The 24,900-nt window shown below is 45.6% G+C and overlaps 1 protein-coding gene across 3 annotated transcripts in view; it reads left to right on the top strand.

The window, feature by feature from the left end:
• The window catches only part of NTRK2 (neurotrophic receptor tyrosine kinase 2), a 327,597-nt gene that overhangs the window by 261,201 nt on the left and 41,496 nt on the right, over positions 1 to 24,900 (top strand). For all 3 annotated transcript variants that reach the window (XM_074363095.1, XM_074363094.1, XM_074363096.1), the window contains exon 18: positions 3,524 to 3,758. In XM_074363095.1, the coding sequence (XP_074219196.1) occupies positions 3,524 to 3,758 (235 nt within the window). The remainder of the gene's footprint in view (positions 1 to 3,523; positions 3,759 to 24,900) is intronic.

The raw sequence follows: 24,900 nt of genomic DNA, 5'->3' as shown, positions 1-24,900 counted from the left end.
GCTGGAAGGTTCAGGGACTGTACAGCTGAAATAATGGGCCAATTGCTGAGAGAACAGCGTGGGGACAGTGTGGCGCTGTGATTAGAAATGGCATCACATGGTTTGCACAGTTTGGGTGATTTTGACCACCTCCAGCCTCATGAGTACACATGCATGGGTGATAGGACAGTGGTGGCTTTTGTACATTGTCTCATCAGTTCTAATGTGAAAGAAAGAAAGGAAGCTGCTTTCAGTTGATTTCTAGCTGCTTATTGGAGAAATAGTTTTCCCGTGTTCCCATGTTTTAGGCTACTTCCCTAATCAAAAATGATGCCTTCCCAAAACTATAGTGTAATACATTCAAATACAGTCACCTGGATGGGATGAAATGCCTCTGTGCGCTCAGGTTGCGTGTGTGTGTGTGTGAGTGTGTGTGTGTGTGTGTGTGAGTGTGTGTGCATGTGTGTGTGCATGTGAGTGTGCATGTGAGTGTGCATGTGCACGTGCGCGCGTGTGTGAGAATGTGTGTGTGCGTGTGAGTGAGTGTGTGTGTGTGTGTAAATTGATTCTTTCACTTTCAGCCCCTTCAGCTTCTCCCTAGCTCTCCTTCCCCGCTTCCAGAAGCAGCAGGCTCCTCGTTCTCCTTTGGCCCCTTGTGAGTGTGAAGCCATTGAAAACCTCCTCCACTTGATTTCAGAGTCCACTGAACTCTGGGAAGGAGAGGTTTTCCATGCCAAGAGTCAGGTTCTCAGGTACAAGGGTGTGCAGAGAACAGCAGTCTGTCTTCTCTTTCTGGAAGGGAGCCCAGCCCTTACACTGCCATGAATGTGTCCCCAAATGTCATTGGAACTGCCTTATAAAAACAGAGGTCTACAATTATCCATCCATGTTTTTTATTCATTTAAAAGCCATACACCCAGTACCAACATGGCCAGGCCCTATGCTCGGTTAGCTGGGAGATAAAGAGAAAAACACGGTCTTTGCTTTCAAGGAGATTAGCATTTTTCCTCTTAGAATTCTCCTGAACTCCCTTCCAGTGAGAGTAAGAGAGAGAAGGCCTTTTTCAAGCAATAACAGCTATTTATTGAGTCTTTCTAAGCATTTTAACTGTTCTTAACTTGCATAAACAATCGACTGTTACTGACGTCATCCCCATTTTACAGTTAAAGAAACTGAGTCACACAGCTAGTGAGTGAGAGAGCCGAGGTTCAAACCCACAGCTCCCAGCTGCAAAACCCATAGTTTTAACCACATCAATTCTTCCTCTTGACTGGTGGCTGGTTAAAAAAACAAACAAACAAACAAAAACAGAAGGAAAGCAGCATCCTATGGGATTCTGGAGCCAGCAGAGTATGGCTAATCACCCACACTGGGAGCCCACGGCCACCAGAGTCCCGCTGAGCCTGCTCCCCGCTCCCCAGGTCAGGGCACTGGTGAGCCCCCCCCCTCCCCCCGGAAGAGGTGAAATATGTTTTTATTTCCAAAAGCTGCAGGGTAGCCTGTGGAGTGAAGCGGAGGGCTGTTGTCAACTCTGTTTATGCTCCTCCTAAGAACTTGTCGAGAAGACTCCACTGCCTGCCCTCTTTTTACAGCAGGACTTTCTGCTCAAGAAAAGCATCCAAAGGCTTCTTCAGTTAAAAGCCTTGTTCAAATACCCAGAACCAAGCAAGGGAAACGGCTGGTTAAAAAAGTGCCCCCCCCAACGCAGGGGGTGGTGTAGAGGGCAGAGGGCCTGGAGGGCGCCTTCTTCCTGGCGCTGCAGTGTGTAGGGCCGGAGGACCGGGGCTTTACATGGAGGTGGCCCTGTGCACTGGCTTCTAACCTTTGTTCACCCCGGAGTCTCTGCAACAGACAGATTCCTGGAGGAATCCGGGTTTCTGGGGCTAAAATAAGCCTGTGGCCAATCAATCACTTATTTCTCCCTTGGAGCTAACTCTCTGGTGGTGTCTCCCTGGCCTGCGTTCTCTGGATGTTTCAGGATTTCCCATCATTTTTGTGCATCCCTAGGTCCCTCTCTTGGTGTTGAGGTCACCTAAGAGCTTTGTCTCCTGTGATAAGTGAAAATGCTGTCACTTTCCTCTGTCCCCATAGTGCTCGCAGGGGTTGGGCTTTGAGAAATCTTTAGTGAGGTGGACGGGCCGGCCCTGAGAGCCCTGTCACAGGCCAACCACAAAAAGAAACGCACAAAGGATGGCTTGTGTTTTCATATCACCACTCCAACTCTTTTTTTTTTTTAAATTTTTAAGTTTTTAAAAAATTTTATTTATTTGTTTTTGGTGGGGGCAGGTAATTAGGTTTATTTATTTATTTTAATAGCGGTACTGAGGATCACACCCAGGTGTGATCTCCTACATGCTAGGCAAGCATATTACCACTGAGCTATACCCCCACCTCCAATTCTTTTTTAAAGAAAACTTTGTTCGTAAAGCCTTTCTTTGGCTTTCCAACGAATGCCCACAAAGCACCATCCAAGCAGACTCTCGATTTCCCCTCCCGTCCCTTATGTGCTCATGAGGAAGGTGCAGGCAGCACTCCCCGCTTTCCAGATGAGGAGACAGGCCCAGAGACGTTCTGTAGCCTACCTGAGGTCCCAGACGGCGTGTTAGAGGGAGATCTGATTCTGTTCTGGTAACCCAGAGCCTTGGCCACTGCACTGCAGAACTTCCTACTCCAGTGAGAGTTTGAAGAGCTGGAGAGAGCCCCGAGGCTTTTCCCTCCCTGAAGCACATGCCAGTGTTAAGATACGATGCCTTAAGTTGTCACACAACTGGGAAAAGGCTGGGTGTGTAAGATGGGAGAAAAAGATGATATAAAATACCATACTCCGGCCCCAGGCCCCCCACTCCCCACCCCAGAGTGTATGGATTAAAAGAATAAATGTGTTGTGATTCAAAAGAGCTCTCCTCTGTGGTGGCCAGTGCTCTTGAGCTGGCGGCAGGGGGCAGGGGTGGCCGAAGGAAATGGTATTCTTCCCTGGAAATGAACGCCCCAGGTGAGGATGCCCTGGGAGTCTGCCGAGTTGGGCTTGGGGAAAATGAGGGCAGCTTGAAACCATGGCGGGCCACAAAGCAGGTGGAGTTGCGGAGACCAGGGCTGCCCGGCTCTGGGGCTGGTGGGGAGGGGTGGGCTCCCGCTGGGGTGCAGTGAGCTGTGGCTCCAGGAGAGCCAAACTCTCCTCAGTCTTTTATTTCGATTTTGGGGTTTTTTAATTTGTTTTGTTGTTGTTGTTGTTGTTGTTTTTACTTCAGCCGCCAACTGCTTTTCTGGGTCCTGGGATCCAGCCAGTGCCTGACCCCAGCTTAGCTTCAGAGCCCTAAAATGTAAAACTGTCTGTGTGTCCCACCTGGCCTCGGGAATTCTAGCCTTTCTGGGAAATGAAGCCCAGGTGCTCTTTGGGCTTTAGAGGTAACACTGTGGGTGGAACATCTTTCCCTCCTATTTTGCTAAGTCAGGCAGCATCTTTCCGCACCAGCAGCTGCTGTGGGGCAAAGCGCCCCTGGCAACAAAGAGCCGAGGCTCCAGCAGCACCCTCTGTCCCCACCAGGGCACACGGACCTGACGCCGTGCTGATGGCCGAAGGCAACCCTCCGACGGAGCTGACGCAGTCGCAGATGCTGCACATCGCCCAGCAGATAGCCGCAGGCATGGTCTACCTGGCGTCCCAGCACTTCGTGCACCGAGACCTGGCCACTCGGAACTGCCTGGTCGGCGAGAACCTCCTGGTGAAAATCGGGGACTTCGGCATGTCCCGGGACGTGTACAGCACCGACTACTACCGGGTGAGTGGCTGCGCCCCAGGCCCTCCTTCCCGGGGGGCCCTCATTAAATTAATTTGCCAGGGCTGCCACAGCAAAATACCGCAGACTCAGTGGCTTAAACAACTGAAAGCTATTTTCTCACAGTCCTGGAGGCTAGAAGTCCAAGGTCAAGGTGACCTTGGTTGATTTCTTCCAAGGCTTCTCTTCTGGGCTTGCAGACAGCGCCTTCTCGCGACGGTCCTCACGTGGTCTCTTCTCTGTGCACGTCCATCCCTAGTCTCTCTGTGTGTCTAGATTTCCTCTTTTTATAAGGACACCAGTTAGACTGGTTTAGAGCCTACATGGCAGCCTCATTTTAGCTTAATTACTCTTTAAAGGCCCTATCTTCAAATACAGCTATATTCTGGCATACTAGGGGTTAAAGCTTCTACATGTAAATTTAGGGGGACAGAGTTCAGCCCGCATCACCGTCCCACTCTTTCCATGGCTCTCCAGAGCCACGTGTGATACGTCCAAGAGAAAAGTTCTCAGCATGAGAGTTTTGCAAGGGGCACCCAGGGGCTGGGGGACATTCCTGGAGGGCATGAGGTTAAAGGATTTTGAGGTTTGGATTTGATCCTGTGAAATTATGCCTGGAGCCTTTGTTTGAAGCTTGACCTAAACTGAACTTGTTCCTGTAAATGAAAATGCACTAAGACCTTGGAAGTTCCCACCCAGAATCATCTCGGTTGAAAGTAGATTGGCTGGTGGCCATCCTGGTACGATGGGAGAGGTTCAGTCCTACCTGCTCCTCCAGAGTCCCATCTAGCCTGCCTGGGGCTCCACCGCACTAAGGGCTGGAGTTATAGACAATCATCCAGGTTCACCGAGTACCTGGAACTGGCCCCCTTGGCATCCTCAATTTATTAACTGAGATCTCAGAGCCGGGGTATGAGAGCAGAGGGACATTTCTGGAAACCTGGAGGTCATGCTGTTGAAGCTGAAGGTTTGGGGTGGTGTTCTACCATCGCAAACCCTCCATTTTGTTTTCTTGTTGTTTTGCTTGATTTTTAAGGGCAGAAGGATATAGGAAGGAAGCGAAAGAAATGTTGTAGAAATAAATAGCCTAAGAGGATAAAACATACAGCTCGACTAACTTTCACAGCAGAGCAGGGCTGGTGGGGGGCTTATCTGTCCTCACTTTGCTCTGCCCTTCATGGTGTGTCCCTGAGAGGGAGCCTCCCCAGCGCGTGTCCCGTACTCCTCCCCGCAGCCGCACGCCCCTCCAGCGCCTCAACACTTCAGCGGGGCTTACTGCTCCACAGTTAGTCTAAGACGAGGAATCCATTCCCTTGCTGCGTATTCTTCTGTAGCTTGTTCTGTGGGGTTTCTTCCTCTGTCGCCTTAATAAGCATTGTCCACATTTTGTGTATCAAGAAAGGGTGGAGACGCAGTTGAAAAGGGTTTTCTTGAGTGTATTTGCAGGAAACATGGGCGTCATCATAACATCAAGTGTTCAAAACAGAGATGCAGATTACCTGTCTGAATCTAGGGATGAGTATTTTGTTCTAGATATGTCGAACATGGCGGGGAGGGGGCACCTACTCATGGCTGCATCTCCTCTGTTAGCGCTGCCTCCTTGGTAGGAAGTGGGGGTGGGGGCGTCTCCCTGTCTCTGGAGACAAAGTACACATGGGTTCTTCCCTAAGAAAATCTTTGCTAATCTTGATGAGTATCTAAGGAAGAAACACGTGGCCCAAGCAACAGATCTCCCTTTCTTTCTCCTTTCAGTGAGTTAATAAAATTTTTAGAGTCCTTGGCACAAAATAATAAGCACTCAATAAATGTGTTCAACCTTATCATTATCCAAATCAATAAAGTTATGCTTCATTCTCAAAGCTGGGACTGGACAGGTGGAACTTAATGTCCTTTTCCGCAATCTCTAGAAAAATAATTCAGAGGAAAAAGACTGAAAGCTCAATAATAGGAAGATAAATCACCCAATTATAAAATAGGCAAAGGATTTACGTTTCTTTTGGTGTCCCCAAAGAAAATATGCAAATGGCCGATAAGCACATGAAACGATGCTCTCCATCGTTAGTCATTAGGGAAATGTAAATAAAACCACAGTGAGGTGCCACTTCACATCCACTGGGCAAAACAGACAGTAACAAGTGTTAACGGGGAAGTGGAAAAGTTGGAGCCCTCGTAAACTGCCAGTGGGAATGAAAAGTGTTGCAGCTGCTTTGGAAGAAGTTTGGCAGTTCCTCAAAATGTTCAACACAGAGTCATCAGCAATTCTACTCCTAGGTCTATACCCAAGAGAATTGACATCATATGTTCACACACACACACAAAACCTTGAACGTGAATGAAATAGCAGCATTAGTCATAATAGCTAAAAAGTGGAATCAATTTAAGTGTCCATCAACTGGTGAACAGATAAATAAAATGCGGTCATGCACACCATGGACTATAATTCACAATTACAAGGAATGAGGTACTGAGTCAGGCTGCAGCGTGGATGAACCCTGAAAACATTATGGAAGGTGAAAGAAACCAAGCACAAAAGGTCACATACTACGTGATTCCATTTCTATGGAATGTTCGGAACAGGCCAGTCCATACAGACAGAAAATTAGGTTAGTGGTTGTCAGGAGCTGGGGGGCAGTGGAGAATGAGGAGTATTGGATATGGAATCTCTTTGGGGGTGATGAAAATGTTCTAGAATTGTATGGTCTGATGGTTGTTTAGTATTATGTGCAAATATACTAAAAACCATTGAATGTATACTTTAAAAGTGTAAATATTATGGTATATGAATTATGTCTCAATACAAAAGCTTAAAAAAACACTAGCAAAACAATGACCACCATTATGGATGTAAGAAGTTAGCCTTGGTCGTTTAGGTATTACAGAAATGCCGTCATTTGGCACCTACCCTATGTTCTGATTTGTTAAAAAGAAAGTCCTCCAGTTAGGTGACGTTTTCCTCAAGCATTTCCTTCTGAATTGATTGGAGGGAATAAGGCTTCCCCGTTCCTTGATTTGTTAAATATTCTTCATGAGCCTAGCCCAGTCTTTAAGAAATGTGCTTCAGGGGGAGGATGTAGCTCAGTGGTATAGCCTGTGCTTAGCATGTGTGAGGTCCTGGGTTCAATCCCCAGTACCTCCACTTCAAAAATAAATAAGTAAGTAAATGCCTCTGCCTGCCCGCTACCCCCGTGGTCAACACTCAGTTGGAGCTGCGGGGTTTGTGTGTTCACTTGGTTCATCCCACTGAGGAGGAGGAGGAAGAACCAGCCTTGCGCTGGCCTCTGTGATAGGTGGGCATGGGTGGGAGCCGGGAAAAAGGAACCTGACAATTGACAGTAGCCTAGGAAAACTAAGAAGTTATGTTTTATTTTGCCTTCTCTAAAATTTCAAGCTGGTGGTCCACTTTTTGGTTCCATACATTGTTACAGAACTTATTTGTAGAATATTTTTGCTTATCAAATGTCAAAAGTCTGTTGGTGGAGTCCATTCCGGTGAGTTTGTCAAATGGACAGGTGGCAGCTGGTGCCCTGTTCTGGCAGGTGCCTTCAGCACATCTTGCAGTGGCTACTTGCCAGGACACTCTGACTTTCACATGAGTTACCCACCTGTTGGATTGTCCACAAGCTTGGTGTTGAACCTCTCCCCCTCAACATGGCGTCTCTTCATCTTCTCCATCATGGCAGCTGGGGAACGTGTTCTCTGTAAGCTGGGGTTTATCATTTGTGGACACATTTTCTTCATTATTCTTTTCCTGAATTCTCCAAAAGCCCACACGCTCCAAGGTGGGGAGTCTCTGTAGCTGACGTGAGCAGTCATGGCCGATGTTAAATGGCCTTTCCACCACAGTAATGGGGGAGGACTTTTGTGTTTGCCAAGGCTGTCTCATATGGAAGGATGCTGACTGGGCCTGGAGTCAACTAGACTGAGGAGTAACATGTCCCTTATCTTTAAGCAAGAACCAGTCCCACTGGCAGCCTGAGCCTTCTGCTCATGGTGCCTTGGGAGCAGCCTTGTGGGGTGGCCCCAGCTCCGTGCAGTCATGGCAGGAGGGCCGGGCGGCAGCTGCTCCTCCGTCAAGGGGCGCTGGCAGCCTCGGGAAACGGCTGCCTCAAGGCTTCCACCCTGTTGCAGCTGAGCTAATTATATCTTCCCAAAGAAGGAAGAAATCGGAACACTGCATTTGCATGGAAACCAGCCTGATGTGGCAGGTCCAAAATTACTCCAGCATTTATGTTCTCTGAATTGTTTTAATTAGCAGCTCCACAGTACCAGTCTTCTATTTCATCTTTATTCCTTCCCTCCACTGGCGAAGCCTGGCATTTAAGAAGCATCTGAACCAGATTTCTGTCACATTCCGCCTGTCAGAGACCTAGGATCTCATGCTATCTGGTCATTACTATGCCATAGTGGATCCACTGAATTTTTTTTTTTTAACGTGCACTGTGGTGGTTTTCACCACTTGGGTCCAACATGCATTTAAAATGAATGTGATCCGTAGGAGAGTCGAGAGCCCCAAACATCTGAAATCCTAGCTTCTAAGTCTTGTTCTCAAGGCTTTAGTTTTATGGTGGCATGGGGTAAGAAATCCCATTCTTTAATTCATCTTTCACTGAAGAAAGAAAAGAAAAGGAAGCAGATTAGGCAAATCGATGAATAGTGGACCTTTAAAGAAACAAATGACTATTTCTTGGCTAAGCAAGGCCATGGTCAGAATCCTAGTGTTAAAATGATACAAACAACAGGTTCAGAAATTATCTTCAGGTGCTCAATACAGTTAATGAACTGTAGAGAGAAAATAAGATGGTTTGTCCTAAAATAAGCTGATAAAACAAGTAGCAAAAAGAATGATTTTGAACTTCAGTATCTCATCCTTTGCGCTGCCCACCCTGGAGGAAGGAGGATAGTGAACTAGAAAATAAAGTTCTGAACCATGGAGGAGAGAAGAAGGCTTAGGTAATCTAAGAACTGGACGAGCACATCGGAAATAATCAATAGTTAACTTTCATACCTTGATCTTTAAAAAGAATGTGCTTATTTTTTAAGGAATATAATGTGAACATTTCTAGATAGGTATGTAGGTAGATAGGTAGGTAGGTAGGTAGGTAGGTAGATAGATAGATAGGTAGGTAGGTAGATAAATAGATAGGTAGGTAGGTAGATAAATAGATAGGTAGATAGGTAGATAGATAGATAGATAGATAGATAGATAGATAGATAGATAGATAGATAGATAGATAGTTGAGTAGGTAGGTTGAGCTTGGCTCATTCCACACATGTTTTCAGTTGTTTAAAATGGCATGTCATCCCCTCTACAAAGAGCAGCAGTGCATCTGCCTGGTGATTGCCTGCTGATTCTTAAGAGAGAATTTCGGTTTCACCTCCTCCCTGACATCCTCCAAGCAGAGTGACGGCTCACAAATCTGTGACCCCTCCATACTTCATATACAGAAGCATTACGGCATAGAGCACCTTGCCTCTTGGAAATCTGCTCATAGCTATGTCTTGTCACTGATATGACAGCAGGGAGAGGACAAGTCTGATACATCTTTGTATCTGCGCAAACTGGCAGACTGCACAGCACATACTAGGTGGGCTGAACAGGACGCATATAAGGAGCAGCCTTATGCACATGTCTTTTTGACCCTGTTGATGAATACAGAAGCTACTCAGATTTGCAGATAGGCCTGGCTATAAGTCTAGGAGCACTGACTTCAGGAAGTAAAACCAGAGATATAGGGACATCCTTATCTCACACAATTTATTTCCAGCAGAGAGCACAGAGCTAAAACTTATTTGCATTAATACCATAGTAGAAAAACTTCCTCTAATATACTTTGCCTAGAACCCTTAAAACCAGGTACAGCGTTCATTTTGAGAGACAACACAATTCCTTTTTCCAAGAAGAATATCCTGTATGTCACTAACTCTCCTCTGCATATACCATTTTGTTATCTTCCCCCTCAATATATACTACATGGTGACTCTCAACTTTCACATCAACAATCACAGACCTCTCTGTTTGGGTTCTCTTGATTAAAGTGACCCCAGAAATGTGAGGTTGCTTATTCTATGAAATCATCTTCAATTTACGCCTCATACAACACTTAGAGAGAGCTCAGTTCAGGGGAACCTGTCTGTTGGAGAGAAATCAGAATATTGAGTTCAGACTAATTCTATATTAAAATAGATTTGCATAAGTTGTTTCAAGATTCTAAATTGGCTTAATTTATATTCGAGCCTCCCTAAGAACCTTTTACGTAAACTTTGGAGTTGCGAGAGAGTAGACAAGTGTCCATTCATTCATTCCTTCGTTCATTCAACACACATGAACGAAGTAGCTGCTACATGCTAGATGTGGTACTAAATCAGAAAGGCAGAGTTTTTAGACTTGGAATAATGTGATAAATACTGTAATAAAAATATGCACTAGGAACCCTAAAGAGGAAGCCACCAGCCTACTTTGGGAATCAGAGCAGGGGTCACAGAGGCATGACATTTAAGCTGGTGTTTGAGATATGGACCCAACATTGTCCTATTGTCAAGAAGGCCATGGGCCAGGAGGGGAGGGAGGGATTCCTGGCATAGAAGGTAGCATATGAAGAGAGATGACAGTGTAAACATCATGATGTGTGGCCGGGGGATGGGGACTCCTTTGTGTCTATCTGAGGCTAAAAAAGTAGGCTATCTAGGCTATTACCAGATTTCCCGGCAGTCTGTTTGCCGTGCCAAAGACTTTGGACTTAGTCCTTTTGTCAGTGGGAAGCCACTGAGCGTTTTATGCCAGAAAGTGACATGTCAGATGGCGTTCTGGCAGCTTATGGAAGATCCGCCCAGCAGATCCCCAGATCTCCAGTGCTGTGCATGTTTGATTGGCCTAGAGCAGTGTCCCTCAGACTGGATCCATGAGCTGTCAGAGGGTGTCCACTAGTAAAAGAGATCTGTGATCACTGTGGAACTCCTCGGAGTCTTTAATCTATCACTGGAATGTGTGGCCTTTAAAGAAGGGCTATAGAAAGTGGCCAAAGCCCGCACAGAAGAGCTAGCCAGGAGGTCCTTTGTCCGGGTCCATTTCCCAACAAGTAAAATCCATCAACAGGAGGTGGGATAAATCCTCTTGTTTTTCCAGTCTTCTGAGTCTCATATTCCTGAAATCCAGAGCCCATCCACTTTGTACATAGAGGTACTACATGCGGAAATTAAGTGTGCCCTCAGGTGTGCAGGGACGGAAGGCAGGCGAGAGCCCATAGATGTGGATGGGCCAGGAGGATTCTGACTCTGCAAAGTACTGAGAGTTACCTTCAGCAGGTACTGTCTCCCCCTTTAAACCCATTTTTGAAGCAGTCAGCCTCAGCCTTCTCGTGCCTGCGACATTCCTTATCTTTGCATCACTGAGGCAGAGACCCTTAAAAAAGGAAGCTAGCCACACAGAGTCAGCTGGAGTATAGAGGAAAGAGCATCAAACCACGGTCCTAAAGGAAAGGGTCCAAGTCTCTGTTACCCCTTCTCTGACTTTATGATTCTATCAGCTAGGAATGCATTTAGCATGTAGCTGCCAGCAGTGGCCTAAGCAGAGAGGGAGTTACTTTGGTTTGCATGACACGAAGTTCCCAGGTGGGCAGGTTCTGATTGGTGCAGAAGCTTTCCAGTGTCAGAGCAATGTATTGGCACTTGATATTTTCTTGGTTTTTTTTCCTCACAACTGAAAGAAGATTGCAGCAACTTTAAACGTGTCAAAACTGCAGCTGGAAGAGGAAGGGGGCAAGATGGCTGCAGAGAAAGATGATTCTTACCGGCACATCTTCCTCTCATCAGGAAGTAAATCTTTACCAGAACATCTCCTCCCCAAAGACTCCTTCTTGTATCTCACTGGCCACACAAGGGCCAGGACTGAGGACTGACCTCACTTGAAGAGATCAGTGATTTTTCTGAAGACCTAGGCAAACTGTGATTCTACTACAGGTGAAAAGGAAGCAAAAGTGAATGGCTTTGGGGAGAGTGAGGAAAACTGTGCCACCTCCCCTTTTGCACCGTCGTGGCCTCTGTTTCTCTATTCTCAGTGAGCTCCTGCCTTCAAAGGCTGTTGAGAACAATAAATCAAAGTGGCACCTAATCATGGATCAAAATGAAAGTGCTGGCATTTTTCAGGAGGAGATCTTTATTCTTCTGTATGTGATGCTTCTTTTTTCTCAAGCCGCTTTTAAGATTTTTTTCTTGAGTTCATTGGATTTCTTGGATTTGCGGGGTTTTAATTTTCATTAGTTTGAAAAAAAATGTTGACCATTATTTGTTGAAATATTTCTTCTGTTCCTCCTACATACCTGCTAGGGACTCCAATTTCCCTTTTAGTAAGCTACGTGAAGCTGTCTCATGGCTCACTGAGCTCTTTTCATATTTTTGGAGTCTCTTTTCATTGTGTGTTTCATTTTGGATAGCTTCTGTTACTCTGTCTTCATCTTCCATAATCTTTTCTTGTGCGGTGTCTAGTTTTCCATTATTCCCTTCCCATGTATTTTTCATCTCACATATTGAGGTCTTCATTCTTATAATATGGCCTTTTTCTTATACCTTCCAACTTTTAAAACATATGGAATGACTTTATAATAAACATTTCAGTCTGTTTTTAGTTCTCTGATGTGTGCCAGTCCTGGATCAATTTCCACTGATTGATTTTTCACAGCGTCATGGATCACATTTTCCTGCTGCTTTGTATGCGTGGTAATTTTGAATTGGAGCAGAAATTGTGAATTTTATCTTGTTGGATGCTAGATATTTTGCTTTCCTAAAAATATTTTTGATCTTTATTCTGGAATGAGGTTATATTGCCTTGAAACAGTTTGATCCCTTTGTGTGCTGCTGTTAATATTTATTGATTCCCCCTACTGAGGCAAGGTCTACTAGGTACTATGCCTGGTTCCCCATGATTGAGGCTGTTTTCTCTCTGCTTCGTGGGAGCTGGCAGTATTCCTGGCCCTGTGTGAGCATTGGGTGCTAATCTTTCTAGATAGTTCTTCTCTAGCTATTGATATGCACGCACAATACTCAGCTGCATACTTGAGGGGCACCCTCTATAGATCTTCAGAGTTCTCTCTGTGTGCAGCTCTCCTTTCTCTGATATTCCTTCTTTTATGCTCTAGTTGATCTCCACTGACTCTCAGCTCCATCTCCTCAACTTAGGGAACATGCTGGGCTCCCACCTGAAGCCTTCTGTCTCTTTCAAAGAATGAAGCTTGGCAGCCATAGGACTATGTTTGTTTCTCATCTCTCAGGAATCATTACCCCTCATTGCCTGTTATCTAGTGTCTTGAAAATAATTGTTTCGTATATGTATATTTAAGCCATTTTTTGGTTGTTCCAGGTGAGAGGGTAAATTTCCTTCCGGTTACTCTGCCTTTCCTGGAAGTAGAAGACAGTCACCATCTCTCTTGATGATTAATATGTCATTTACAAAATCTATCAGTGAACCACTTATAAGTTGCAGTAAAGAAAACAAGTTCTCCCACCTCTTTAGAACAGCTACTTCCTGTGAAGTTTTTTTTTCCTTTTTAATTAAATAACTTACATTTACATAATAGTTCTCCTACAATTAAAGTTTCCCTGCCTACACAAGATGATTACTTAAGTAAGAGAGTAGATTTTCTCCATCTCCAGTGAGTATTCAGCAAGAGGAAATTATCTTAGCTTCCCTGTTACCTCTGAGAGATTCCCCAGGCTCAAAATGTGAACCAGTTCGAAGAAGGCGTTGGAAAAAGATGTGTGGGCAGAATATTAATAATGCTTCACACTTTTCACATGTTCCCACAGTTTTTGTCCTCTGGTCAGGGACAGAACACCTTGGATGGATAAATGACTGAATTAGTCCAAGATGGTACTACATATATAATTTTTAGCCATGCCTCTTCAGTATGTAGTTTCTGAGTGAGAAATGTTCTGTTCCTTAAAGAAAGCCACAAATCTCCTGGGGAAAAGAGACATAAATGAATCACTCTGATGCTAGGCAGTATGATACATGTTGTGAGGAGTACAGATAAATTGATTTTTATTAGAATGTGGGATGAAATCTGGAAAATTCTCTGGAAGAAATAAGATTTGGCCTGGATCTTAAAGGAAGAATAGCAGATGAAGGTGTCATTGAATTTAAAGACTATTGCAGATGACTGAAGTTGTAATCAAGACGAGGTGACCTGGGGGAAGATACAGCTCAGTGGTAGAGTGCATGCCTAGCGTGCAAAAGGTCCTGGGCTCAATCCCCAGTACCTCCATTAAATAAATAAAAACCTGTTTACCTATCTCCCCCAACAGCAGCAACAGCAAAGACCAGGTGACCTGATTACAGGTTCTTCTTGGGCAGACTGTACGTCTTCTAATGTTCATCTCCATAAGGCCTCACACAGTGCTAGGCACTCACAAGGGTCTTGCTGGTGCTGATAATTGCCTAAAAGGAAGGTCTGAGAAGGACTGGATACTGCTCTCCTTAGCGGTCTTCGGCAGTAAAGATGCTGTTTACCATAGTAGGTCTTCAGGATGGAAATAGCTCCTAAGTGCAGGTATGAGTTGACGTCGTCCCTACACTCTCCATGAAACTTTCTTAGAATTCTGTCCTCTGGCAATTAGTCCACATTCCTCTTTGGTCCATTTGTCCAGATTTGAAAAAATGATAAAACTACAAGAGACGGTTCCGACACCCTAACCTAATGCTGTGTAGATACGAAGCCATTAAAAGCGCCAGGATCGATCCCTCGACAGGGCTTCAGCACCTTCTCTTGGTGGTCACTCCGCTGTTGGTCAGAAGAACTTAGGACAGGCATGAAACCTGAAGCATTTCACTTACCAGAGATAAACAAATTCCAAACTGGATTCCACTAAGAGAATCGTGAAACCTGAAGTTGCTCTGTGATGGCCAGCCGTGAGACAGCGTCTGCAGTTCTCGTCATGCCAGTGGAGGCCTAGCGGTGTTGCCTCACCTGGTGCTACCAGGCTCCCTGCCGCATAGGCTCTCAGGTTCGACCATACATCCAAACAGCTCCAAGTGCTTTCTTCAAAATCTTGATGACCAGACCTCATGTTGGATACACTGATCCTGCATCTCTGGAGATGAGAATTGGGAATTTATGTCTTTGACAAGTTTCTTAGGTGAGTCTGAGGTACTGCCAAGTGTAAGCATCACATCGGTCTTGCTCAGCAGCATTGACAGCAAGTAGCTAACATGGCCTCATCTGTACTAAGAGTCAAATGGTAACTTTATCAAAGATCTTAATTACCAAGCTTCAAAAATAGAACAGGTGCTGTTAAAAATTCTCTCAAACTTGACCCATTGTTTTCTTGACGGAGGTCATGCTATGGTAGTGTAGTTAATGGATTTTTAGGACTTCCAATGGGAAAAGCTCTTCGAATTTTAATCACCATCATACAGTCACATCCCATTCTCCTTATCCTCAGAGCCTAGATTCATTCAACCATGGCATTTCTGAACTGGTAAATGAAATATCATTTCAGGCTCTACCCTCTCCTCCTAGGAGGTGGGCTTGGGCCATTCTCTGGGTAAGTAACGTCAAAGACAACAGGAGGAGAGAGAGAGACGGAATAAGCAGCAAGTACGAATTGCTGTGACATGGACCTGGACAGGCCAACATCAGAGTAGCGACGCCTGCCTCCTGCAAGGAACCTGAGCTCCCTGCCTGGTCCCGCAGTCTCGGCAGACCCCTGCTGGCCTTCGCTGTCACTGCATGGCTGTGTATCGGCGTGGGGGACTGGTGGGGACTCGGCCTGCGCAGGGAAAGCAAGGAAAGGCTTGCGAGGAGTCAGTCAAACAGCTTGTCAAGGCATCCTTGTGGGTGTCTGCAGTGAGGCGGCACAGTATGCAGGCTTCTTATTAGCAGCTATTTTAGAGTCCTGACACCGAAATGGAACAGTTTCTTCCCTACATGGTATTTCCAGGCTGGCTTCCTCCCTCACAGCCCTACGACAGTAGCAGCCACCTCCTAAGGGGGTGGAGGACGTGACGCTGGGCTCCTTTGACGGCGGAGCCCCGCTCTGGGGCCCACGCCCTCAGCCCTGGAGATAATTTGGTTCATTCACATGTTGCTGCTGACGGGGATACGGCAGCGGAGGCTGAGGAGGGTTTGAGGCTCATGCCTCAGAATCCTTTTGAGCACGGGAGCCTTTTGCAAGGGTATAGAGGGACTGATGCCCTAGTTTTCAGGGCATCGAGGGAGAATTTACCTCAAGGTGAAATTGCGCAGGGAGTTAAGTCCAATATCAGCATTTTTTTCTTGTGGCTACCACAGGTGCTTGAATTCTTCCCAGCTCTTTTAGGGAAAGTAGTGAATTTCTTCTGGAAAACTCATTAGGCTTCATTGTAGGAAACGACTGTGACCTTAAAAGACTCCTGTTAATGTCTGAGAGGGTTAATGTCTTGTAAGGAAGGCTAGCATTTATTGGCCTCCTTTTACATCTCAGCTTGACGTATAAGCTTCTCGGACATCTTTAGCAATACAGGTGAAGAGAGTAATATTCAGAGAGGTGAAGTCAGTTTCCCGACATTGCTTATCCAGGTGACAGAGCTGACATCTGAACCTCTGTTCTACAAGGGGAAACAAAACCCTCTGAACCCCCCTGGTGCCCTCAGCACAACCCCAGCTCCCCTGGTCACCCCCCTGGGAGGTGGAGAAGGTTTGGCAGGAGAATTCTCAGAGTTCTGCCCTCAGTGGTCGTAACGAGTCCGTCTAGGCCTCTGGCTCACCATGCAGGACAAAGTCTTAAAGCTTTATTGGCTGGAGGAGGAAAGGGGATACTTCACACTTCAGGACCATAACCTTAAAGGGCTTCAGAAATAGCCAGTCTGACTTCTTAAGGAAAGAATCTGGGTTCTTTCCGGATTCTAAATCTGGTTAATTTGCCAAGGAACATGGAACCAGCAGACAGTGGACCTGGATCCATTCTCACCTGCAGTATGTATACAGCATGTGGCTTTGGATGACTCTTTTAACTTCTCTGACCTTACTTTCCATCTTAGTGAAATGGTGAAGTCTCTTCTGCCTGCTACTTTGTGCTGTCTGGAAGCTTCCATGGGAGGTATAGAGTGTATGGATGTCAGTGAACAGGGACAAAGCGGAACCCCGTGGCATGTGTTGGGCTCCACCTTCCATGGTGGGAGGAGAGCTCTCTTACATAAACATCCCTGAGTCTGGGATGGGTTCCTAAGAATGTGAACTCTGTCTCAGATCTTTATGGAATAGTCTCAGGGCATTACACATTGGCCATCATTCTTTCCTTCAATTCTTGTCTCCTGAATTTATGCCGTACCTCCCAGGAGTGTTTTATAGCCACTCTTCAGGCACTGTGGGACGGCCCTCCCAGGCTACAGTCATGTCTATGAGGTCTCTGAGGACATCAAAGGACTCCCCTGAGCCTTTCTGCCCGTTGACCCATACTCTGTGTTTCTTCTATTATATCCTTAAAGACGACTTAAACTGCTGCCACGGAAAGCACATTTTAATGTTCTGTGTGACATGCTTCCTTTGTCTCTTTGTGGCTGTGGCAGCACCATCAATTACTTGCCTTTTGTCAGCCATTCTGAGTCATAACTATTTGCTTGAGCACGAAACACATGCCATAAAGGGAAGTCATCATGGTGTAAACCACACACACCGCAGCACAAACGTGACTGAGACAACTTGGGGCAGCCTCTGCCCTTTAGCAGTCTGATGGAGCCTAGGGACTCCTTCAACAAGTAAGGCTCTAAATGCATAAACTAAAATTTGTAGGGCTAAAAAGGAACACAGTTACATCGTAGCACACTTAGAACATGTTTAAAATGTGATATAATAATGCATGTGTTTTTGTTAAAACATTCAGGAATGAGATCTGGTGGCAGGTATAATACCACTCTACTTTCAAAGTGATGAGCTTCAAGGATGTTTTGAGATCTCTGCCACCACAATAACATAATATGAAAATACCTGATTTCTACGGGTGACAACTTTGCACATGCTGCTGTTACCACTGCGCTCTGTTGTGCACGTTAATGATGGAAGGAAATGCTTACAGTACCCTCTGAATTCTCTCCATGGATCCCTGGAGGGTCTGTACATTAAGGCAAATAACTCCTACTTTAGAGCATTGCAGAACAGAGCAGGAGTGGTCACCAGTCAGAACTGTAGAGTCCTGCTGGCTGAGAGCGGTCTAGAGCTTAGAAGCACGGGGTTAGGGGTGGGAGGGCAGCATGAAGAGTTTAGACTCTGGGGCCACGCTTCCTGGGCTCAAATTCCCGCTCTCCCTCGTACTAACCCTGTGACGTTGAATGAGTTACTTAACCTTTCAACACTCAATTTCTTCAACTGATAAATGGCAACAACCATAATTCAAACTGCTGTTGTAAGGATTAAATACACTCTTCCAACAGTGCCCACCTTACCGTGGGTATTTTAGGTGTCAGCTATCATTATTATAATTATATGTGAGCATTGAAAGAGAATAGCTCAGAAAAAAAATAGGATTGGAGTGAATCAGCCCTGGGCAGGGCAGCGGTGAGCTGGGCATGCCCACACCAGTGTTTGGCTGCAATGCAGCCCATATTCTCTCCCTCTCAATGATCCTGGGGGTGGGGGTGAGGGTGGGGGTGCTTTACCAAGAGTCTTGATGGAATCAATGTACTTCATGCTCATGACAGCCTCCCATCTCCCGTCCTGTAAGTCCACCTAAAGGGTGTTACTGAGACCAACCTCATTCTGCTCACCACAGCACAAGCCGTTATATCAGGAGACAAGATGTTGTGGCAAGGAATAATGACTTTACTCAGAAAGCCAGCGGGCCAAGAAGATGGGGACTAATGTCCTAGAGAACCATCTTCCCCAAGTCAGGATTCAGGCCCCTTTTATTCTAAAAAGGGGAGGGAATGTGGTTGCTTGCTGCAAACCTTTTGGTGTCAGAATTGTTTGTTCTTGCAGCTGTCCACGTAGGTCAGATCACGGTGTCCCTGTAAGCCTCCAACAAGGCGACTATTATTTTCTACTCCGCAACTTTTTTATCTTTATGTGAATGGGAAAGTCTTACACCCTTAAAGATCAGAGCCTTGAAAATGGGCTCTCCTGTCTATTTCAGGCTCTAGGCAGCATTCTTTTACAAAAAGTGCAGAACCAGCATGACTGAGCCCCGGAAATAGCACAGGGTTAGAGCTAAAGGAACAGATCTAACATGGTGTCAGACTTGTGCTTCCCTATCACACAGGAACTGGATGATCATCTGCTATGACTTCACCTTACTGAACTCGCTCCTGGTCGTCACTGCTTCCTCGCCCATGTGCTTTCAAACCATCTTTAAATAGTTGCTGTTAAAATTCAGTCTGGGACAAAGATCATGTATAGTTGTGAGTTGTTTCTGGAACCCTGCTTCTTCACTCTTACAGTGTCAACCTATCTCCCTTCATCATCTTGTCTTCTTCCTTTGCCCGACTTCCCACTGCCTGCATGAACGCCACATTAATATCGTCAAGGGGAGTAGGCTGGACACTGTTTAATTACACCTGAGACACACATTCTTTTAAAAACAACTGAGCTTTCCATTTCTTCATCTCCTTTGGCTTTCAAATAGCTCTTGATTTTTGTTCCATTGTTTCTAGACTTAAGGTCAACTTCCTCGATGGGACAGAGAATATCAAAATAGGAATTGCATAGTTAATTCACTCAACGCTTTTGAGCACCTTGTGTGTACTAGGAGGGAAAAAAGTGAGCAGTAATAGACATAGCTCAGCCTGGTGGAGCTAATGGTCCAGCTGGGGAGCCAGGCATCAATCAGATAAACCCAGCACGTGTAAGTAAAAGCTGTGATGAATGTCATGAAGCAGGTGTCCTGAGGGCAATAAGAATCCATAACAAGGGAATCTGACCTGGTGTAAGAATGCTGGGAAGACAGGTGGGAATCTTTGAGCTGCGTCCTGCAGGTTGGGTTAATAAGGCCAAAAGAAGAGAAAAGCACCCTCCAGGCAGAGGAAGCAACTGTCAGAAAAGCTTGTGGCAGGAGAAGCAGAGCACAGTGAAGGAAACAGAAGATGGCCAGTATGTTAAACACGGCATGAGGTACACAGTGCAGATGGAGAAGCAGAAAGGAACGAAGCTACGTGGACCTTGTCAGCCATGCTAAGGATTTTTCATTAGCATGAAACACTGAGGTGCTGCTAAGGATTTTATGTAAGATGCAGATGGTACAACTCTGGAGAACCAGAGCAGCTGTAGACAGATGGGCTAAGAGGTTCTTACAGAAGTTAAGGAAAGAGACGACAGTATGGCAGTCAAGGGTGATGACAGTGGAGACGGAGCCAAGTGCAGAGGTTTATAAGTTATTTAAATAGAAGACAAAATTGCAGGACTTAGTGGTGGATCGGGTATGGAAAATACAAAGCACAGGAAGTCAGGGATGTGAAACAGACTTCTGACCTGCATAACAGAACAGAATGGTGGTATTATTTCCTGTCCTGGTTTTGGAATGGGCTGGGCAGAGAACAGGAGTGCACTTGGTACCTGTTGAGTTTGAGGTAATAGTAAACCATCTATACGTCTAGGGTGCATATTTCTTGCTCTAAGAAGCAAGAGAACGCTCAGAGGCTAGTGATTAAGAAGTCCAGGACCACAGCATAGGAGGGATCATTGAGAGAATGGGGAACATTGGGGCAAGAAAAAGGAAGACCTAGATGTAAGTGTAGTAGCTGGCTTCTGCCCCGCAGAGGAGGACAGCGGTTCCAGAGGCCGGAACTGGTTCTCTTGAGTCAAAGTTTCCCGAAGCAGATTTGGCACCGTGTAAAGTCCAAGAGTGAAAACTGTGACATGGGCTGCCTTGCTGAGAGATGACTTCCTTGTCACTGGAGGGAGGTGTCCAAGCATCGACTTTCCGTCTTTCATGGTGCTGTAGAAAGGGCTCGTGTTTTGTAAATTGTGTTCTGTGGAACCCAGGGATTTTGTGGAGGGGCTTCAGTAATTAGTTCTATAAACAGTTTATTTAAATATCATCTGCTTATGTGTATTAGAACCATTAATATAGCTATTAGTACTAAGTACACTATAACCACTACCAAAAACTGATGGACACCAACATGCTCAGATGGGTTATATGTATAATTTTAACACACTGGGCAACAGCAAAACTTTAATGTGCTTTTTGGGTTGATTTAAAATACACAAATGTTACCAATTTGAAAGTTTATAAATAAATTCATACTGATATGTGTTTTTTAATTTAGTGGATTGTGTTTTAAGACTATATGTGAGGCAGATAACTTCTCACACCCTTTCTAACGCTAAGATTTTTATCCTGACAATTAAAATCAGCTACTACATTCTCGTCTATGTAAATTAGTTTAGCCCAAGCAAAAAGGATAGGACAGATATAGGTCCTCTGTGCACAGGGAGAAATGTATGGAACACTCTGCCTTCAGAATCAGCTCTTCCGTAAGCTCCCAATGTACACTCTCCTTGCTTCTTTCAAACTTGCCAAACTTCATCTGAGCTTTCAAAGACATTGATTATATGTGCGTGGGCTATTCGGAAAAATCTGGGGCTTAGTACTTCATTAAACCTATGACATAATGATTTAAGTCGCATAATGACCATGACCGACAGTTTCTCCATGTCACAGAGAAGAGACTTTGCAAACGTTCACAGCTCTGAAGCACTACTGAATGTGAATAATGAAGTGGCAGTCGTTAAAGAGAAGAAAGGGAAAATGGTAAGCAGATCAGAGAACCCCAGAGAATGTTTGATGAAACTTTTTACCAGATGGCTGCTTCACTATTCTCTAGACTCTCAGCCAACCTCACCAACTTTGCTGTAGAGAGAACTCACTCAAGGGCACACTTGGCTCTAACCCCCTCCCCAGCTGTCCATTCAGTGGTGGAGCGCCCAGTGTGTCCTCAAGTACTCCCAGTGAGATGAGTGAGACACGAACAGGGAGGTGGCGGTCTGCCTCAGCCCCCTGCTTAACGTTCTAGCTTCCTCATTCCCAGACGCATATGCCTCAAAACCCTTTCCAATGAGGAACAAAGTTGCCTGCTAACAAGCATAAAATTCCCATTGTCAATAAAGTCAGCTGCCTGTGGTTACAGGAACGCAAAGTGTCAGAAGTAATGATTTCTCTGCATTAAGTACCACCCAGGTGATCTGCATGTCATCTGGGCAGACCCGAACCTCCTTGAGCCCTCGGTGTGGGGGCCTCAGTTGTGAAGTGAGGATGGTGCTCAGACCAGATGACGTCTGTAGTCCTTCTAGCTCTAAAGTTCTAAGCTCAGTTCCCAGTTCCACTGAATTAAATATTTCTGTCCAGAGAAGACTTAAGATCAATTCTTAGAGAATTTACAGATCTGGTGAAAATAACCAGTACAAGCAAGGCCACACTGACGTTCTTCTGCAGGAGGTAAAACTTTGATTAGCGATATTTTTAAAAATTTGTTTCTTTGTTCTCTGCTCATGGACCAACTCCCATGAATCATTCAGGATTTTCTTCTGGATGCGTTTACCCCCTGGCCTTACAGATTAGAGGATTAGGTGCTATTATCATCTCCTACCTTTTCTCTCTTGGAAGAATGTCCCTTGGAAGTAGTCAAAGAAGTTTATTTATTTATTAGCCTTATGCAGACTTCCATGGTTTCTTTGTCTTGGGTTGGATGGATGGATGGAAACATATAAAATGGCAAAGGAATGCAGAGTTATGTAAAGCCTGGTAACATCTGCTTATAGCCAGCTGTATCTCCTACCCTGTTGTAGATTAACAGTGTGGATAGCTAGCCTCTCCTCGTGACGAGTCCCCTAGAGAGGCAGAGGAGCCAACAGAAACACAGTCATGAGATGGCTTTCATTAAACAGTACACCCCGGGCACATGCCTTGGGCTACTTGGCGCTGTTCAGATAAGTTACATATTGTCAACAGTTGTCAATGTAATTCTTAAAGATTTCAGTTTATAGATGGCAATTCAGAGCTTCAGAAGACTAAAGGTCTTGCCCAACTTGCAGCCAGATAGTCCAAGAGTTTTCTTTACCTCTTTAAGGCATGAAACAGAGGACTCCAGTGTGAACACTCTTCACATCTCACTTATAAGAGAACCATCCTTTATTCCTTCAGCGTGGAGACTGAGCAGGACAGAGGGTGAGATGTTTTTGGCAGAAGGTCTCTAGTTTGGAATAGTGATTTTTCTATATACAAAGCCAGTTCAGTTCCTCAAATGATGTGAAGAACAGTCTCTCTTCCCCTGGTTCCCACCTCCTGTAGGTGGGCTCAGGGCTTCCGAGTGAAGGTTATAGCCCCTCCTCTTTCCCTGTCCCTGTTGGTTTCAGCTTGTCCTAAGCAAGTTCCAGGAACTCACCGGCATTTCCTGGGTTAAGGGCAGCAGGCCTAGACATCCCCTGGGTGTGGCAGGTTTCCAGCAAAGAAAGCTACAAAAGAAAAGAATAGTGTGGGAAAGAAATGTCCAGTTGAATGAGATCAGGATGTTCTGAGCCCTGTCCTGGTGCTGCCCGCCCGGGGCTGCAGCTTGGCTGTGCCAGAAGGTCCTCAGTGCCCCGCCAGCTCTGGGTGCACCTTGGAAGGTGGTGCCCGCCCCCTGGGGAGTCCACACAGTGGCAGTAGGCAAAGAAAGGCCACCCAGGGGCAGTTCTCAGAGGCAGGAGGCTTCCTTTGAGGAGTGGTCAGCAAGACATTCTTGCCCAGGGACTCCTGAGAACTGGAGCTTTTTTTTTTTTTTTTTTTCCCTTCTTTCCCAAAATGCAAATAGCCTCTGTCCTTGGAATAAGGAAGATGGGTTGCTAGGCAGTCACTTCTTAACAAGCACTCCCCCTGCCCGCTTTTCCTGACCCCGAGAACAATGGGGACTTTTCAGTGCATGGAACCAAGATGGAGAAAAAGACATGGCAAAAATAAAAATGGGACCAGAGACCACAGCAGGCCGGCTCACAGAGAGAGTATGGGTAGAAAAATGTAATATGAGTAAGTTTTGCTCTAGTGAGGCCAAAGGAGGTTGGTATTGTCCTCACAAGGCAAGGGGTGTAGGCTGTGCGGCAGCTACTGTCCCACGGCGACCCCAGCCGTGGTGACTCGGGTGACCCTGAGGATGTGATATGATTGCCAGTTAGCTAGGAGTCCTTGGGTCTCAGTCTCTTTATCAGTGAAATAATGTTTGAAACTATATTTCTGTAAAAAGAATCTTTTTTTTTTTTTTTTTTTTTTTTTTTTAGCAATTCCCTTGTTTTGTTAGATCCTGTCAGAGTTTTGGTTGGATATAGGTGACACACTGAAATTGAATAATGGAAACATACGTGAATAAAAGGACGGTTTACAAAAATATAGGTAGGCTTTAGGGAAACCACAGAGGACCCTACCACCTTTTCGTCTGACATGACAGGAGGAAGGAGTGGTTATCTGAATCTAGGAAGGGGAGTTACCTGACGGGAACTGCGACTTTTGGTGGAAGGATGTAGCCAGCCTGTGATGACTTGACATCCAAACGCAGTGGGAAGCCAGAGGGCAAGGGGACTGACCCCAAGTGCATTAGTCAGCTCAGGCTGCCATGACAAAATGCCATTGACCGGGTGGCTCAAACAACAGAAATTTATTTCTCGCCATCTGGAGCTCAAGGTGCCCGCATGGTGTTGGTGTGGGCCCACTCCCTGGCTGTGTCCTCACATGGCCTTCTGTGGCACGTGGACACAGAGATGAGAGAAAGAGAAAGAGAGAGAGAGAGAGAGAGGTTCTTTGCCACCTCCTCTTTTTATAAGGGCATCAATCCTATCATAAAAGCCCTGCCCTCGTGACCTCATCTAATTCCAGTCACCATCCCATTGAGGGTTAGAACTGCGACTTACGAATTTCAGAAGAGAAAGTCAGTCCATAGCACCAAGTAACATTTTAGAACACTCTAAAGGCCACAATGATGGAGGCCCAAGAGAATCAGAGTATCTCCCTGGGAAACTTACTGCGAGATTTTGATGTATATATTCCTGCAAGGCCTGGTGTTACTCTTACCTCTTGGGAGAGCCAACTGAAACAGTGCGAGATCAGGCGACGGTCCAGAGGATGAGCATGAAGGACACATGCTGGCCAAGCTGCTTGGTGTGACGGAGATAGTGAGGCACTGATTCTAAAAGACCTGTGCATCTGACTAGAGAATTCT

Source organism: Camelus bactrianus, chromosome 4 (assembly GCF_048773025.1).
Source record: "Camelus bactrianus isolate YW-2024 breed Bactrian camel chromosome 4, ASM4877302v1, whole genome shotgun sequence".
Lineage (NCBI taxonomy): Eukaryota > Metazoa > Chordata > Mammalia > Artiodactyla > Camelidae > Camelus > Camelus bactrianus.
This window is presented reverse-complemented; position numbering and strand designations above follow the sequence as displayed.